Here is a 19,231-nt window from a genome sequence, read left to right as displayed (position 1 = left end):
GTCTTAACATGTATCCCTGGCTGGCCTGGAACTCTCTCAGTAAGCCAGGCTGGCTCTAAACTCTCAGAGATCCACCTGTCTCTGCCTCTGAGTGTTGGAACTAAATGTGTGCAGGAGCACCCCTGGCTACTTAGGTTTTCCTGCTTGCTTGACAAATGCTTTACCAACTGAACTTTGTGTCTGGTCTCTGTGCAGATGACCTGGCTCTGCCACTTGTCACTCTGCAACTGTTACAGTTAACTAGTCAAGTCCTTTCTTTTTTTTTTTTAAAAATATTTATATTTGATTATGTGTATGTATCTGCATGAACTCATGTGTTCCACATGCATGCTGGTGCCTGGGAGGCCAAAGGGCATCCCATTCCTTACAGCTGGAACTACAGGAGGCTGTAAGCCTCTTTCTGTGGGTGCTGGGAACAGAATCCAAGTAAGACATAACCATTGTGCCGTGGCCACAGCCCTTCCTGCCCACTATCTACCAGGCTAGATACTTGGTAGGAAAAGAGAACATCCCAGGGCAAGGATCGAGTCAAGATTTACAAGTAGCACTCTGCTAGAACTTCAGTCCCTTTGTCTAACAATCTCCACCAGATGCCGCTACATGAAGCTGGGAAGGGAGTAAAGAAGATCCACCAGTGGAATATAAAGAGGAAGGCAGGAAAAGAAGTCACTGTGTCTTAGTGGACTGGGAAGAGACAGCCAGTTACTCTACTTCTTAAAGCTAGCCACACCACAGCCATTTTTCTAGCAAGCATACCTTCATCGTGAGCACCCTCGCCGACAGGAATCCCAACATACACCATCACATTAACAGCATCGGACACATCTAAATGAAGATTTGTCGTCCCAACCCTTCTGTCTTCTGCTGTTATCAAACCTAAAGTTGAGAGGAAAACATGAACGATAAAGGGGAGTGATTCCAAAGAACCCATGACAACCCTGCAAATCCGCTCCAGGATATCCTGAAGTAAGGATACTGAGAGAGGGAGGCGCGTGTGCTTATCAAGAAGTCAGCTCCGTGGCAGAGCGCTTGGTGCTCAGGCCCTGGCTAAATCCCTAGCATGACAGGGACGTGGGCACCAGGGAGGTGAGAGGGAAATAAGCTACAGCATTCGCCTTTCTCGCTTGTGCAGTTTAGGACTAATTCCTAGCCTCTCCACAGATCATCAGCATTCACCAAGCTGCTTCTTGAAAACAGTCCCTTTCTTCAAATTCAAAATATACAGGATTAGGGACAATCAGACAGAACTCAACTTTCACAGTATTTTAGGTCATTTTTTAACTTAACAGAGCACAGGTCTATCAGTAGCAAGGTATTTAGTATTCTTTTTTTTTTTTTTTGTTGTTGTTGTTGTTTTTTGAGACAGGGTTTCTCTGTATCCCCTGGCTGTCCTGGAACTCACTTAATAGAACAGGCTGGCCTTGAACTCAGAAATCTGCCTGCCTCTGCTTCCCAAGTGTTGGGACTGGTATTCTTTATTCTTAGCAAAACTAAAGTATAAAACTAAGAATATGTCTGCTTGAGTAGAATTTTTGAGAACAAACTGTTTTTAATAGATATACAAGCTTATGAATATATCCCAAGTCAGAATTGACAAAGGAACACGAGTATGATTTTTTTCCAGCATCTGTCACCTGCCCCCAATCATCTCTCCATATAAAACGAGGACAGCAGTCCCCCCGAAGGGCAACTCTGTCCTCTCCCTCATACCATAGGCGTTGTACATCTTGGGGCCCAGATCAGGCCTTACAAAGTAGCTGGGTAGCCTAGAAGCCAGATTGAGCCTGCCATCTCGTTTGGTATATTCTGGAAGAGGAAGATTCTCCATCAGATCTTCAAACCTAAGAAAGGGCAAGAAAGATGACTCTCAGTTTGCTGCAGGGAGGAAAACAAGAGCTCAGGTCTCTGTGCCTATGCCGTGCTGTGCTGTATTCCACCCAGCACAAGCCCGTGAGGACATTACTATCTGAAACCACTCACCTTGTAGGCATCATGTCCCGGAAATCTTCCCCAGGGGGCCAGTCTTTGAGTTTGAGCACCATTGGCTGCCCATCTTCTGACCGTAGTCTCTCTAGAATACAGACAGCATTCTCATAAACCCCTTCTGGCTAATCTTCTAGGGACAGAGTGTCAAGAGATGCAACCTCTCATTTCATAATGGGCCAGGTGAGGTGAGCCTTGCTTTATCCACCCACGCTGTTACTGCTCCATTTCACAGGTTCTTGCTCCTTTCCTTAGAGCAACAGAGCTCCATACAACCTAAGTCTTCCATGAAGCACAGCAGGCCTGCTCTGGGATGACAGGACTGCCACGCAGCTCTGTTCAGCTGGGGTTGAAACAGAAGGCTCCTCCCTCCATGGGGGATGGGCTGTTATTTCAGGTGCAGGACTACACTGTCTCTATTTAACCAGATAACCAAGTTACTTACTGCATATGATCTCAAAGCCATCCCAGAAATCTCGAACTTTAACATCGGATATGATAGCACAGTTCCTGCAGTTCACCAAGTCCACGTCCTGGTCTCCAAACTCCTGGCTGAAGGCTTCCGGCTTCCAGAGTTCAGACTTGAGCTTTTTATGCACCCCTGAAACTAGCACTGGCTGTGAAAACAAAAGCAACCCAATGAGAATCATCCACACATGCTGCAACAAAAGCAACCCAATGAGAACCATCTACACATGCTGCGCTCCATGAGAATCCCCAGGTCATCATCTCTGGCTACAGAGAATGGACTCGGCCTCTACTCTGCTGTTATGCTGCGTTCTCACTCTGGGGGACAGCCACTACATTTTTTTTTTTTGTCTGTGTAATAGAGCCCTAGCTATCTTAGACTTGCTTTGTAGACCTGGCTGGCCTTGAACTTCCAGAGATCTGTCTGCCTCTGCCTCCTAAGCACTGGGATGGAAAAATTAAGTTGGTATCTACCAGTATTTTGAGATGAGGAGACATAGCTGGCAAATGCTGAGAATATTTCTTCACAATACAAATGCAAATGAGGAAACTCGCTAAGCTAAGCTCCTCCTTCCTCAGGCACCTGCTATATAAAGATCATGGAGCACCTGTCATATCCACAGAGACGCAGACACGTCCCAGAACCCTGTTACTCCAGCCCTACACTCAGGGATTGACTCTCCTCCAAAGGTGTCGGCACCAGCAGCTCCACCCACAAGAACCACCCTGTGTACTTTAACCACAAATACAAAGCCCTGCTCAGCATGAAAAAACCCAAAGTGTTCTTAGGGAGCTCTTTGATTTTAAAGAGCAAAGTCAAGTTGAAACAGCAATGATATCTCCCATAAATTTACTATGTACGTCCTCCTGGCAAATGGTCTTCCAGGTAGGCCTGGAGCTATCTCGGCAGCAGTGACTTCCAGGCAAACAGTAGGCTAAGAACAAAACAAAACACCTTAGTTTTGCTTACCTGGCCTTGCTTCCAACACTCTCGGAAGATCTTCCAGTTGTTTTTGTTGCTGGGGTCATGGAGACACAGAAGCCGCCCGTCGCAGAGCCAGGAGTGAGACGTGTGGGGGTCGAGCACATTCAGCCCCATCGCCATCTCCTTCACCTCCTTCTGGGTGTCGGTCAGGTTGCAGGACCGCTTTGAGGAATCTGAGGTTTTCTTGTTTTCTACCACTGAGGCGATGATGTGGTCGAGGAAGTCGGGTAGGCTGGCTTTGCTCTTCGCTCCCTTCACAGACAAACCCTCGGTAAGCTGGACTCAAGCCCACAAGAACTCAAACCCAACTGTCTCAGAGTTACATTTCTTTCCAGTCCTAATCTACCTGATTACGTCTGATAAAAAATGCTTCCTGCAACTGCAGAAAGACAAAAAATTACTAATTTTTAGTATCATAAAGTCTTCAACCTTTTGTATTTCCTTACATTTATTTATGAAAGTACAGAGTGAGACCCTGACTTAACAGACAAAAACATATACTCACATAATGTTCTAAAAAAGAAACTTTAGGAAAGTAAATAGGGTATAACATGTTCTTATCTAAAAAGAAACAACCTCTATAGTATGTATTTAAACCACCTATGGTTTCAGACTGCACCCATTAACCATAAATATAATAAAAAACATACTTATGTTCTACAAGATAAATACACTGAAAAGTAGAAAAATGAACAGTAGAGCCAACTGTGTAAACAGGAGAAAACTATATACATTTAACGTTTCTGAAATGACACCCAAGAAATAATGCAGGGTCAGTGAGACAGCTCAGCAGGTAAAAAGACACTTGCTGCCAAGTCTACCGCCTGAACTTGCTTCCCACCCTGTGACACCTGCATCGCTCCCACATGTAATGAATGGTAACCTGCAAACAGAGAAAGGGAAACCCGAAAGACACCTCTATTTCTTTTTCTTAATGCGTGTGCTTTGCCTGCATGGTGCATACCACATGTAGGCCTGAGGGCCTCAGGTCCCCTAAGACGGAGGTCACAGAGCTCGGGAGCTGCCAAGTGGGCACTAGGAAGTGAACCAGGTCCTCTGCAGCCAGTGCTCTTAACCACTGAGCCATCTGTCTAGCCCTGCGCTCCCTGTTTCTCCTATGTTTAACTTTTGTACTCTGAGAACTCACACATTACATCAATGCTTACTAAAAATGGTTCCTATGTACGAGTACTAGTAAGCAAGATGCCTTTAGTGCAGGCAAGAGAAACAGAGCAGATTGTAACAAGTGCCAGCAAACAGGTAGATTTCTGAGTTCAAGGCCAGCCTGGTCTACAAAGTGAGTTCCAGGACAGCCAGGGCTACACAGAGAAACCCTGTCTCAAAATAACCAAAAAAAAAAAAAAAAAGGATACTGGTTCATTTTACAAAAGAGTTGTACCTGATGATCATGAGTAGATCTAAGGAGGAAACAGAAGAACTTGCTGACAAACTATGTACAAAATGTAAGAGGAAAGTTCCAAAGGATTCCAATTTTGGGCTGAGCAATCAGATGATACAGAACCATTGAGCAAGGGGAGAACACAGACACACACAAACACAGACACACACACACACACAGAGAGAGAGAGAGAGAGAGAGAGAGAGAGAGAGAGAGAGAGAGAGAGAGCGCACAGGTAGAAGACTGGAAAGACTGGAGCTACCCTGGTTGTTTTAAAGACTTGAATCCAACAGAGCACACTAAATGCACTGCTCAGCTTACAAAAATCTAGAGTTTGCAAGAAAGTCAAATGGATCTGCTGAAGACCAAAAAAAAAGGGATGTTTCAATTCTTACTGACCTTCTTTAAAAAAACAAAACAAAACTGTGTAGGGGGAGGGCGGGAGGGAGGGAGGGGCGTGACATGCCACGTCTGCAGGAATGGGTGCTCTCCTATGGTATCACATGGAGGTAAGACAACAACAATCTCAGGAGTAGGTGACTTCTCCTCTTCCACTGAGGGCCCTGAAGACTGAACTTAGACCATCACACTGAGCCTCAATTTTACTGACTTCAAAAAATGGTACCCAAGGCTCACAACTTAAAATGATCTCAAACATTCCAAGAACCTAATGTTAAAAGAGACTTTGTTAGCTTGACCACGTAACTAGGAGACTCTCACTAGATCTGTGATGGTTTTTTCATAAAAAAAAAAAAAAACCAGAAAAAACCTACCAAAGGCTAGAGTTGTAGAAAGGACACTTACTGCTGAGGATGAAGAGAAAACAGGGGGGAAGGGTATCCCTGTGTCCAGGGGGGTTTGAGGAAGCTTTCCGGGCCCAGAGTGAAGGAGGTCTCGAAGACTAGAACCCTCGGTTTTGCTGTTGGAGGCAGTGGGACCCAGTAACAGACTGTTAAAAAGCTTTGGAGTCAATGGAGAGACTTTTGCAGTAGAGTTGAATGAGTCCAGCCCAAAGGGTGAATGAGACTCCTTATTGAGCACCGACCGCAGGGACCCTGCATCTGTAAGAACATAAAAGCAGAGCATTAGACAGAGGAACACAGCCGACACTGACTGTCAACACAGCTAGGTGGGAAGAGAGAAGACCAACCTTCTGCAGTGCCCTGCCTCCAAACTAGGTAGGGTTAGTGTATGTCCAGGCTGAGAAGCTCTGAACACAGGTTTTAGGGATACAAAGAAAATTCTCTGCCCTTTCTTCTTACCTATGTTTGGATCACAAAATTTCATTTTTCTCATCTACTTTTTAATCTTCTAAGACAGTTTAAGTGGGTCTTCAGATCTCTTGGACTGGAATCATTTGTAATACTTGTAATAAATGGAGATCAGTTCTTATCTCAAGAAATTCTAACTCAATGGTTCTACGTGGGGTTAAAAAGAAAGAATTCCCAGGTGGTTCTCAGGCCCATTTAACATGGCTGCTCCTTTCAAGCCCAGATGAGACCCTCTTCAAACTAAAATTGCTATTCTAAGTCTCACTGCTAACTCTGGCTGCAGAAACAATCCAGGGGGAGGCTCACACAACACTGTCTCAGTTCTGACTAAGGAGGTTCAGGTAAGAATCCAACAACACTCCACTTCCTAAAAATCCAACCAACCAACCAACCAACCAACCAAAAACAACTGGAAAAGAACCCCTCCTGCTGAGCTACCAACCAGAGTAGCAAGCAGCACCTCTCTAAGCCATCAGTTTGAAAAATCCCAGAATTCCTCAGCCCCTTCCCACAGCCCTGGCTCTGGTGCTTCTGTAAGCACACCAAGAGCTGTGGGCACAGGTGCTTCATCTCACCTTTCGTTTCTTCTTTCGCCTTCTGAGTTGCTAAGTCGGCCAACCAATGCAGAGCAGAGGAAGGAGGGGCTGTGTCCGGGCACGGGGGCCTGATGGCTTTTAGTTCACTATTGCTATTTGATGCAGAACCTTCTGCTTTTAGGGGCTCCTCAGGTCTGCTGTCAGTGCCAGCACCTTTGGGAACTTGGTCTGGCTCTGGATTTGTGACCGCTGCAGTTCCGCCTCCGCTTGAGAAGGTAGTTTCGTTTCCAGAAGAGGCACTAGGGGTTACACTGGGAAGCTGAAGCATGGAGGGAGGATTAGGGCGTCAGTGAAGAGGGCTGCAGAGGGCAAGCTTAGGCAGAGAGCACTGACCAGGAGGACTACAACGGCTGCTCACACTGCACAGGTCTGGAAAGAATAACCTGGTGTTGTCTCAATGTCATTTCATGCATTCTGTAATCCAGACATTTATAAAGTCTACAATGTGTCAGTCATTTATTCAAGGTTCTGTAGAAAACCAAGCGAATAAGACTTAGAATTGATAATTTTAAAATGTCTTAGAGTGCTTCTACAACAGGAAACTAGTGATCAAAGCTAACCCCATGGGGCTGGAGAGACAACTCTGGTAGGAGCACCGCTGCTCTTCCAGAAATCTTGAGTTCAATTTCCAGCAACCACAACCATCTATAATGGGACACCAGCACCGATGCTGCTGAGGACTCACCTCCAGACCTCTCAGCATCCACACCTGGGTTTCTAGGAATCCACTCCATATTAGTGGTTCAAGGAGAGTTTCAAATGTAAGCTGTGGACTCTAATTGTTGCTTTGCTTTTGCTTTTGAGATATGATCTTGATATGCCCAGGGAGGCCTCAAAACTAACAATTCTTTCACCTCAGAATCCTGACTATTTCAGATTGAATTTTTCCTTTCAAGTTGAAAGCATGAATTTTCTGTTTAGTTGGTCCTAAGGTAACAGGTCCCTACGGTATTTTCACACACACTTAATGTGGTTGGGGTTCCCCACCATCCCTGTGCTTTCAACCCTTCTACCCCAGTGCTGCCCCTTCCAGGACTAATTTTTAAATAAAATAAAAATGTAAAAAGAACCCAAAGTATATAGAGGAGGAAGAGGGACGGAGGGAGGAAGAAAGACAGAAAGACAGACAGAAGGGAGGGAAGGAGACAAATAGCCTCACTTACATGTGGCCCACACATCTTACCTGTGATATCCCATTGGTGACAGCAGGTCTCAAAACAGATTTGCTTTGCCGACTTATACAAGGGCAGTTAGCTTTAATCCCCCACTTTCCCCGGGCAGCGTGTACCATGTCTCCAATATTGTAAAGCGCTAAGGAGAAGGACAGACAGTAAGTACCACTGGAAGACCTGCTCGGTTTTGAGACTAGGACCTGAAGGCCCCGGCTGCCTTTGAGGTCCTGAGGAGGACGTGGTGCAGAGAGCTGGGATTATGACCCAAACATACCCAGTCATTCCCTCTGTCAGGCTAGTACCATCTTCATGGATTCAAGGGTTTGGTTATGCTGAGCTGGTATCCCCCATCCCCAGGAAGCTGAGAACCAAACCCAGGACCTTGCAGTGAGCTAAATTCCCAACCCCTTAGCTAGATATTGTTACTGTTTGCCTGAGCTAGAATTTACTATGGGAGCCTAGGATAGCCTCCAACCCACTGCAGCCTCCTGCCTACCTCAGTTTCCCGAGGACTAGCACAACAGTTCTGAAGCACCATGGCAGTTCTCGTTGGTTGGTTGGTTTTTTTTTTTTTTTTTTTTAAATCATACATTTTTAAAATTATTATTGAGACAGGGTTTCTCTGTGTAACCCTGGCTGTCCAGAACTCAGTCTACTGATCAGGCTGTCTTTGAATTCAGAGATCCTCCTGCCTCTGCCTCTGCCTCTGTACTGGGATTGAAAGTGTGTGCTACCAAGCCTGGCAAAACCTATTTAGTTTGCCTCTTTGATTTTATTTTACTTGAATGCCCACACACACGCATGCATGCACGACAGCCCTTGAGAACGAGAGTTACAGGTGGTGTGAGTTGTCCTATGTGAGTGATGGGAACTGAACCCAGGTCTTCTGAGAGCAGCAAGTGCTCTTGCTGCATGTTAAAAACCTAAAACCAGAAGTCTTTCCTAACATCAAGAGTGACGGCTTGATTGAACTTAGAGTAACTGTGGTAACACAGCTCTGGGTATCTGAGGCATATTTCTAGAAAGGTTTAAATGAAGACCCATTCTCAGAGGCCCCAACTGATTAAAACAGAAGAGCAACAACACCAACATTCCATTTCTGAATCCTGTCTTTGAATACAACCCTGAAGTGACTTTTCCTGAATATTTTGTCACAGCAATGAAGAAGTAGCAATTGATCTACTGACTGCTTTCTTTCACTCTGACCCAGCTAATCACTCACCTCTCCCAAGTTCAAGGCCGATTTAAACTATGTAAAATCACTTCCTGTAGGCTGGGGATGCGATCTCAGTTGGCAGAGTACTTGTCTAGCTTACATGAAGCCCTGGGGCCATCCTAGCATGTAGACAACAGAGTGGTGGTGGGATACTCCTATAATCCCAGTACTTGGGAGTTGGAGGATCCTAAACTCAACCTTAGTTAGACAGTGAGTTCTAGGTCACTCTGAGCGTTTGAGGCTAAAACAAGGCCTGGAGAAGTGAATCAGCAGTGGTGAGTGCTTCTTCTGGGCTTCAGGAGCCGACTGCTCTTCCAGAGGTCCCGAGTTCAATTCCCAGCAACCACAACCAGGGCTCACGAACCACCTGTAATGGGATCCGATGCCCATTTCTGGTGTCTAAAGACAGCTACAGTGCACTCATGTACATAAAGTACATAAATAAATCTTAAAAAAAGAAAAAAAAGTGCTTCTTCCTCTTCTAGGGAACCCACCCAAGTTCAGTTTCCAGAATTCTTGTCAGTCTGTAACTCCAGCTCCAGGCTATCTTAAGCCCCCTTCTGAACACCAAAGGTATCGGCACACAGATGTACCACACAGACATAAATAATATGAAACAAAAATAAATCTTTAAAAAAATTAAAGAAAAACATGGCACAACAATGGTGCTGAAGAGATGGCCCAGAGGTAAAAGGCACTGCTGCTGTCACACAGTGACAGGGCTCAATCCCCAGACCTACACAGTGGCTCACAACCCTTTGTAAATCTAGCTCCCGGGGTCTGGTGCCCTACCCCACATAGTAAGTAAACAAACAGAACAGGCAGTCAAGTGGTGTTCTGTGAGTTGAGGCCTGCCTGGTTTTACATTTTGAGTTTCAGGCCAGCCAGGGTTACAAAGTGAGACCCTGTCTCAAACACGTGTGTACACCCCCAGCCCCACCAAACATACACACACATACACCCACACACAAAGTAACCCAATACACTCAGGCCAGGGATGTAGCTCTGTGGTAGAAGTGCTGACCTAGCATGTGAAAGGCCGAGAGTTTAGTACTCAGCACTGCACCCTTCCCACCCACTCTGCGGACAGGAAGGGACTTACCTGTGCCAGGGATGATCTGGGTGGGCATGAGGTTTTCTGGTTCGTGGGACTGCCCCTTCGCACACTTTAGCCAGGAGAAAACTTCCTCATCGCCCATTTCTTCTGTCTCTGAAACAGAAATTAATTTCTGATTTTATGGGGTCACAGATGGATCTCTCTCAGTGAGAAGTTTTAAAACCGCAAATTTTGTCATGGCCAAAGAAAGCAACAGCTTACTTAAAAAACTAAAAATATGAACTGTTCTACTGTGCTATATATTATAAAAAACAAACCAACAATCTAAAGTAGATACTTCATGTTTCTTCAAATCAATAATGACCAAGAGCAATCCTATCCCCTCTACAAACTTGAACTCTTTACAATTAATATCCGTCTTTTGATCTTGGCCAGCACTGTTGTTGTGTTGTGTTGGATGGCTTCTCATGTGTCTCAGCTGGTCTCTGACTTGCTAAGCAGTGCAAGACAGCTCTTAACTCTGGATCCTCCTGAGTGTTAGGATTACAGGTGTTGCTGCCAGATCTAAAGTGTGTCTGGGATGAATGTTGTGTGTGTGGGTACCGGCCATGGTCTGAGAGGACATCAGGCCCCTTGGATCTAAGGTTAAAGGTGGCTGTGAGCAGCCTGCTATGGATGCTGGGATCTAAGGTTAAAGGTGGCTGTGAGCAGCCTCCTATGGATGCTGGGATCTAAGGTTAAAGGTGGCTGTGAGCAGCCTGCTACGGATGCTGGGAAGGAAACTCGTTTGCAGAAGCAGAGAATGCTCTTAGTCATCACTCTAGCCCCAGTAGCTTTGGTGTTTTAGGAATTGCCCTAGGGTTAGCAGTACTAACTTTAACTTACCATAGTCTATCTTCAACTAGTAGACTACCACTTCATATTGGGTGTGTCACTTAGACGACAAGCGTCATCATCCACGACTTATAAGCATTTTCTCTTTTGTCATTTTGAGTCGTTGGTCATACCTCAACTCTGCTTTTGTCTCTTCCCCATTATTCTTTGTTGACTGAATGCAGAGGTTTGTCACTATGAGGAGACTGTTTTGTTTTTAATGTTTTGTTTTAAGATTTATTTTATTTATGAGTACACTGTAGCTGTTTCCAGACACACCTTAAGAGGGTGTCAGATCCCTTTACAGATGGTCGTGAGCCACCATGTGGTTGCTGGGAATTGAACTCAGGACATTTGGAAGAGCAGTCAAGTGCTCTTATCCACTGAGCTATCTCTCCAGCCTGTTTTTTGTTTTTAAATCCCTTGAACACTATTAAACTTGTTAATACTGTTAACAAGTCAGCAATCAGTTTGAGTCTTTTTTAAAAAAAAAATGGTTATTTTATTTATTTACATTTCATGTTATTCGCCTTCCCTGTTTCTCCTCGGCAAATCCCCATCACACCCCCCCCCCACCTTTGAGTCTTCTAAAGTTTACTTTACAATTCTCGGTGGCAGATCTAGAGATTTTACTTTACATGTATAGGTTGTTTGTCTGCATGTATGTATGTACATCACCTGTGCCTAGTACTAATGGAGGATGGAAGAGGGAGGGTGTGTCAGACCTTCTGAAACTGGAGACAGACAGTTGTTACAGACAGACATATGGTTACGGACACCCATATGGGTACTGGGAACAAAACCCGGGTCACACACTCTCAGCCCTCAATTAAAGAAGATTTTAACACTAAATCCCACAACTCAGATGTGACTCTTCTAGACTCTAATAAGCATCTCTTTTTGTTGTTTTTATTTTTATGTCTTTAAAATACTATCTTTATTATATAGTCTTGGCTGTCTTGGAACTTGCTATGTATAGCAGGCTGGTCTTTAACTCAAGAATATCCAACCGCATTTGCTTCCTATGTGCTAGGAGACCAAGCATCTCTCTACAATTGTGATTATGACCTCAGGCATGGTGGTGCAAGCCTTGACTCCCTCTCAACATTCAGGAGGCAGAACACACAGATTTCTGTGAGTTCAAGGCCAGCCTGGTCTACAGAGTGAGGTCCAGGACAGCCAGGGCTGACAGAGAAACCCTGTCCTGTGGGAAGGTGGGGGTGGGGCAGAGAAAAAGATTTTTTTAAAAAAAATTATGGATTCTGAAAATTACTTGGTAATTATTCTCTGAGGATCAGTTCTGGGCCTCAGGGAGTTTGATCTGAAACTCCTGTAGATCTGTTACACAGGAAACACAGGACCTCTCCATAGTCTCTGCTGCTGTGTTTGCGCAGGCAGCCCTTTCCTCTACCCAGGTATTTATTCTCCATGATTTTGCTCTGTCTCAGCCCAGTGGGGCTGCCAAGCTGATCTGGCCTGCTCTGTGCTACAGTTAGAAGCTGCTCCTAGGCAGTGCTTGTTCCTTCTCATTCCTCAGGTCATAGTCCCAAGTTTCCTGCTGCAAAACCTGGAAAAACAGAGTTTTAAATACTTACTGTTTCTTTCTGTTTATGGCAGAAAATCAATTCCTATAGAGTCATGGTAGAAAGGCGAATGTTAATTTTATGCCATGCTTAGGTGTCAGTCCTGTGTAAACACTTTAGATATAGTTCATTTAATTACCTACAACAACATTGCTAATAATGTTGTATTTTTGTTTTATAGAAAAAGGAAACTGAGGCTTGGAGTGATTAAGTCACTGGCCCAAGATACCGCAGTGGGTGTGTGATGTGGTTGCAGGTTTTCAAGTTCTAGTTGCTTAAGCTAATAATATCTACACCCACCAGGCCAAAAAACAAAACCAACCAACCAACCGACCAACCAACAAATAAATAAATAAATAAATAAATAAAAAAAACCTACGGGCCTGCTGCCATCACCACAACACCAGATCAGGTGTGGTGACAGAAACCCACAATCTCCACCTTCAGAATACTCGGGGGAGGGACACACACACAGAGAGAAAGGAAGATGGTGAGTTTGACATTAGCACTGCCTATGAAGGAGACCATTTTAACAAAAACTAAAACCACTACCAAACAACACAGATACCCAACTGTTATACTGGATCTCTGAAGAAGGAAAGATGAGGACATCAAGGGGCAAAGGATTCCTAACCTCAGCTAGAACCACTGGGAGCAAATAATTGAATATGTATCTGTAAACAAAGCAAAACAGATGGGCAGTAAGACTTAAAAACATGCAACATCACTAGTCATGTAGCAAAACAGCCCAACCTACAGGATGTAGCTGGGACTATAAAACTGTAAGGTACTTTGGAGCATACTGGAAGCTCCTCAAAAGACCTTTATTTAGCCAGGGATGGCGAGCAACACCACGGATCCCAGCACTTGAGAGGTTGAAGCAGGAGGATTAGGATCAAGGTCATCCTCTGTTATGCAGAGTTTGAGGCCAGCCCTGCTTACATGGAACTGTCTCAAAACAAAAAGGTAACGTTGCCTCAGGCCTCAGCCCCATTAACAGGACATCAGTCCATAGACAGTCAAATAGAGAATTACTGTATGCCCACGGGTGTTTTTCTTTGTTTTGAGATGAGGTCTCCTGTCATCCAGACTGGCAAACTCACTACACAGTTGAGGTTAGTGCTAATCTCTGTATCCTCCTCCCCCTACCTTCCAAATGCTGGGATTACAGATGTTTATCTACTACACCTGGCTTGACCCAGAAATTGTACTCCTAGGTATATAACCAAGAGACTAAGCATACATCCACACAAAAACTGGCACACAGTGGCAGTATCCATATAGGCAAAATGAATATAACCCAGATGTACATATAATAAACATACAATAGAGCATCGCTAGACAATAGACAATAGAAAGAAATCAACTGATATGTACTTTTATAGACAAACCTCAGTTATGAAGCCAGTCAAAAAAAACACCAAATGTTACAACTCCATCTATATGACATGAAATAGAATATGTAAATCTATAGAGACAGAAATTAATTAGGGAGGCAAAATGTCAGGGCAAGGAAACAACGGTAAACAACAGCTTGGACAAGATTTGCTAGGGTGGCCACACAATTTTATAGGTTAAACTACTGCTTTATCCATGTTTAAAAGGTTTGTTTGAAAACAACAATGACAGTGAGCTGACAGGGTTGTGAGGAGGCTCAATGGTTATGAGCACACACTGCTTTGCACAAGACCTTTTCAGCTCCCAGTACCCACACCAGGCAGCTAAGAACAGCTGGAACTTCAGCTCCAGGAATCTAAAGTCTTACCCTTTTAATTTTACTTTTTATTTGTTTGCTTTTTTGAGACAAAGTCTCTATATCACTGTGGCTGTCCTAGAACTTGTTATATAGATCAGGCTGTCCTCGAACTCACAAAGACCCTTCTGCCTCTAGCCTTAAGTGCTAGGATTAAAGGTGTGTGCCATCATACCCAGGCAGACTTTCTTTTGTGGCTTCTGAAAGCACTGTACTCATTCCTCTTAGGGTTTCTCTGTATAGCTCTGGCTGTCCTAGAAACTCACTATGTATACCACCAGGCTAGCCTTAAACTCACAGAGATCCACTTGCCTGTGTCTCTGAGTGTATAGATTAAAGGCATGCCTCACTTACTAAATCTTTTTTTGAAAAGGAAAAAGTGGGGGCTAGAGAGGTGGCTCAGTGGTTAAGAGTACTGACTGTTCTTCCAGAAGTCCTGAGTTCAATCCCCAGCAACCACATGGGGTCTTACAACCATCTACAATGGGATCTGATGACCTCTTCTGGCATGCAGGTGTACGCAGGTGTACACAGTAGAGCACATTATATATATATATATATATATATATATATATATATATATATATATATATATATATATATATAAAATAAAATCTTTTAAAAAAAAAAAGGGAAAAGGTAGGCTGAAGATTTAGCTCAGTAGTAGAATACTTGCCTAGTAGAATCCTCCTTGGTTTTAGGCTTTTTAGGCTTTTTAGGCAATCTTAAGACATTACAACAGGGGCTGGAAAGATGGCTCAGCAGTCAAGAAGATACTGCTCTTGCAAAGGACCCCAGTTTGGTTCCCAGTACCCATATCAATCTGCTCAGAACCATCTGTAACTCCAGCTCCAAGGGAAGCCAAACCTTCTTCTAGCCTCTGTAAAAACCTGTGTTCACCTGTGCACATACACCCGCAGACAGACATAGTCACATAATTAAAACTAATCTTTTTTAAAAAGATGTTATATGTCTAAAAAAAAAGATTTATGGCAAAGGCAAATGAAGCGGAGCAGCTTTCAGAGGGACATAAGCGCCCCCCCCCCCCATCCATTCCCCCACCCCGATCCAACTGCCAATGCTTAGAATAGATGCCTACCAGTCATGTTTACAATGACCTGAGACAGACAAGACTACTTACCACTCCTTGGACGGCTTTTCCTGAGCCGGTAACAGTCAAGGCAGACCCCAAATCCACATTTCCGACAGACCCAGTGGATGTTGAAGAGGGTTGTCTCACACACATCACACATCTCCCGAACTCCACGCACTGCTCGCTTCCACGCCACTTTCTCTGGTGAGAGAAGAACACTTGTGCAGTGCTGACTGCGACTGACAGCACTAGACCATTTTACTCATGGCATTCTGTCCATAGATAAACATTTAAAAGTAAACAAGTCTTTCTACAATTGCAAGAGAAACAAATGTATGGAAGGCAGAGTGTCGTTGTGGAGTTGTAACAACAGTGGGTGATAAGAAGATTCTTAGGGGGCTGGAGAGATGGCTCAGTGGGTAAGAGCACCCGACTGCTCTTCCGAAGGTCCAGAGTTCAAATCCCAGCAACCACATGGTGGCTCACAACCATCCGTAACGAGATCTGGCGCCCTCTTCTGGAGTGTCTGAAGACAGCTACAGTGTACTTACATATAATAAATAAATAAATCTTTAAAAAAAAAAAAAAAAAAAGAAGATTCTTAGTGCCGATTAATCCCTAGGAAGTTAATGTTACATGTTATCAAGTGAGAAAAAAATAACACTTTAGTTGGGTTGTAATTCCTATATTTAAAGGTGGAGGCAGGGAAAGGTCAGTCTTAGATCTATAACAAGTCTGAGACCGCATCTCAAAAATAACAGACAGTATAAAATCTTTACAGAGAACTTGACAAAAGAAAAGTTTTCTTTTGAAATGTAAAGTATAAATTCACAGTATAGTTTCCATTGGTATGGAAAAAGTATGATGTATATCTGTATTGTCTCTTTGTAATAATGAGGATTCTAGGTGAGAAATTAAGCACTGAATAGTACCATGTTTCGCAACAAACCATAGAACACTGGTACTGATGCAAACTCAGAACAGCTCAACCCCACGCGGCAGATGTGTGACAGACACAACGGCACAGTGAAGAGGAGGTTCTGTTTACTAACTGTCAGAGATGGAAAGAATGGCACGTGCTGGGAACAGTTCATCTGAATAGGTTGCTACAAAGACAAGTCTTATCAGTCCTAATTCATTCATAGCAGATGCCTTCTCCTCCCAATCCTTCTTTAAGTAAAAAGAAATTAGGGTGGCAAGAGGGGAACAGCGGGGAACAGTGAAAGGCGTCTTACGGTGTGGTTCCACCATCATCATGGCCTCCTTCTCAGACATTACAAGCTGGCAGAACTGGTCCCCAACATTGGCCAAGATGTATTTTGAGGTTTCTAGGTCTATTCCTTCTGCTAGGGAGGAAGAGGGGATCCACAGGTTCATGGCATCCGGGTCACTCTGCTGGGGGCTCAGAAATCCCTCCACACGGAGCACCCCCTTTCGAGTGAAGACCAACCTAAGGCAGAAAGGACACAAGTCAAACCCAACCGTCCCTTGGGGTCTGAGGGAAATGGTTAAAGGCCACACTTCCTACCTATCACCCATACCCCTACCAAAATCTGGGGCCGATCAACTCCCTCAGATACTATAGCTGAACTATGCATGTGTACATATTCTTTAAGTCATCAGCAGGTTACTTATAGCAGTGAATACAGTGCAAATACAGTATTTATTTCCTGTAATACTTAGACAGCCGTGACACTATGCCGACTAAGGACGTGGGAGGAAAAGGTGAAGGATGGACAAGGCACTGGATAATGGATGGCTCAGCGGGTCAAAGGGCTTCCTACTACACTTGATGATCTGAGTGAGTTTCATTCCCGTGAACTACTCTAAGTTATTCTGTCTGCCAAATGCTGTGTGTGCATGTGCACAGGCACGTACACTCCAGAGGCCAGGAAAGACAGCATCAGATCCCCTGGGGACTATGTTTATAGATGGTTGTGAGCTCTCATACATACATACATACATACATACATACATACATACATACATACGAAGGAAAAAGAAAGAACAGTAATGAGAAAAACATCCTGAGAATCCACCTCAAAACCAACCAGCAACAAATAAAATATAGACCCTTCATGAATTCTCTGACCTCATCCTAGTCTATCAACTCTGGTTCTACCAACAATAGTACATCCTCAGGAATGAACTTGCTTTAACTGATCTCTCAGGGCAGGCATAGCGGCACATGTGTTTAACTCCAGTACTTGGGAGGCAGAGGTAGGTGTGAGTTCAGAGCCAGCCAGGGCTACACAGTAAGACCCTCTCTCAACCCACCAACCAAGAGAGTCAGCAGACTCCCTGGCGTTGGAGTTAGAGGGCTGTGAGGCCCCTGACAGGAGTGTCAGGAACCAAGCAAGAGTTCTCTAAAAGACCCAGAGCCACTGCTCTAGCCCCTTGACATCCACTAAAAAACAAAACAACAACAACAACAAAACCTCCTTCCTCTTCAAATCATGAGAACTAAAATTTGTTTCCTTTGCTTCTGAATCCATAAGAAGGGTGAGGGGTGTGTGTGTATGTGTGTGTGTGTGTGTATCAGGGGAGGGTGGCTGACATAATTAGTGGCCCAATAAATATTTGCCAAATAAAGAAATTCAGATCAAACCAATAAAAAATTTAGGTTTCTTTACTTGATCTTAGTTGAAAAAGCTGAGTGGTAACTTGAGTTCTTTATTCAACAAGTAAAGACTCTTAATCAAGTATGGTGGCAGACACTTTGTAATCCCAGCACTTTGAAGGTTAAGGGCAGGATTGTTTGAGTCCACTAGTTCAAGGCCACACTGGCAACACAAATAAGACACTTCCCCTAAAGCAAACCAACTGAAAGACAAAGGAAGGACAAAAGCAGCATTGTACCACATCCCAAATTCAGCTTACTCTAGCACTGAGGGAAGGGAGGTGGTCAGGGGAAGCCACAAAGAATCTGAGTCTTGCTTATACAACTTCCAGTGGAATCAGACTTGAGAATAACTCAAGGACAGCACAGGGCTACAACTAAAATAGTTCAACTTACAATCTCTAAGGACAAAGCCACATGCCACTTCACAATCCAACTGAGAGACTGACTACTCTGACAGAGCCTCAACACAGACTCTAAGAGCAAAGGTTAGGGAAGGTAAGAAAGATGGCAAGACACATCTGTGGGTCCAGAGAGAGCTGCAGTCATTTAAAACCAATGAAAACTGGGAAGTGAGTTAGATAAAAGCCCAGTACCTCCGGAAGTGAAAGAAGCGGCAGGCTACAGTAGAATCATCTTGCTCCTGCTCCTTAAACTTGCGGTACCTCTCCAGGCGGCACTCCCGGCACTTGTGCAGGTGAGGCGCCACGTTGATGCAGGAGCCGTCCTGTAGGAAAGGCTCTCCAGACTGCTTCAGCTTCCTTACTTTACTCACGTCCTTCAGCACCGACTGGCCAACTGTCGTGAGGAAGGAGGAGAGAGGGCCTTCACAAGAGGTATGCATAAACAGGGTTCAATAGCACAAGACACACACCCTGACGTGAGCTATTTCTCTCCATGCTCCTTGAGGATGTACCCAGAAAAGAGCGCATAAAGGAAAAAGGCTTCGGTTGGGAACTACGAGCCATGGAGAACTCTATCTGAGTAACCCAGCTAAGTGAGAACTCTAGGGGTAGGGATGAAACCCCCTCAGGGAGGAAGAAGGCAGTCACCACCTGGCTGTGGCTCTTCAGGACCCCAAAGCCTCTTGGACTTTATCCTAAAGTCTACCAGAGCCTGAAGGAAAGCGCTGCTTTTATCACTAGACTCTGAGCTATCATAG

The 19,231-nt window shown here is 44.4% G+C and overlaps 1 protein-coding gene across 2 annotated transcripts in view; it reads right to left on the bottom strand.

Moving 5' to 3' along the window:
- The window catches only part of Kdm3b (lysine demethylase 3B), a 60,644-nt gene that overhangs the window by 8,367 nt on the left and 33,046 nt on the right, over window positions 1–19,231 (bottom strand). For both annotated transcript variants that reach the window (XM_021150261.2, XM_085833606.1), the window contains 12 exons: window positions 18,666–18,867; window positions 16,685–16,899; window positions 15,498–15,650; window positions 10,193–10,300; window positions 7,886–8,013; window positions 6,682–6,961; window positions 5,640–5,896; window positions 3,422–3,688; window positions 2,429–2,600; window positions 1,981–2,071; window positions 1,711–1,841; window positions 757–876 (listed from right to left, as the gene is read on the bottom strand). In XM_021150261.2, the coding sequence (XP_021005920.1) occupies window positions 757–876; window positions 1,711–1,841; window positions 1,981–2,071; window positions 2,429–2,600; window positions 3,422–3,688; window positions 5,640–5,896; window positions 6,682–6,961; window positions 7,886–8,013; window positions 10,193–10,300; window positions 15,498–15,650; window positions 16,685–16,899; window positions 18,666–18,867 (2,124 nt within the window). The remainder of the gene's footprint in view (window positions 1–756; window positions 877–1,710; window positions 1,842–1,980; window positions 2,072–2,428; window positions 2,601–3,421; window positions 3,689–5,639; window positions 5,897–6,681; window positions 6,962–7,885; window positions 8,014–10,192; window positions 10,301–15,497; window positions 15,651–16,684; window positions 16,900–18,665; window positions 18,868–19,231) is intronic.

The sequence above is a fragment of the Mus caroli genome, unplaced genomic scaffold, assembly GCF_978045245.1.
Source record: "Mus caroli unplaced genomic scaffold, Mus_caroli_1 scaffold_19, whole genome shotgun sequence".
NCBI classification, from domain to species: Eukaryota; Metazoa; Chordata; class Mammalia; order Rodentia; family Muridae; genus Mus; species Mus caroli.
Note: the sequence above shows the minus strand (reverse complement) of the source record. Positions and strands in the feature narration are given on the sequence as shown.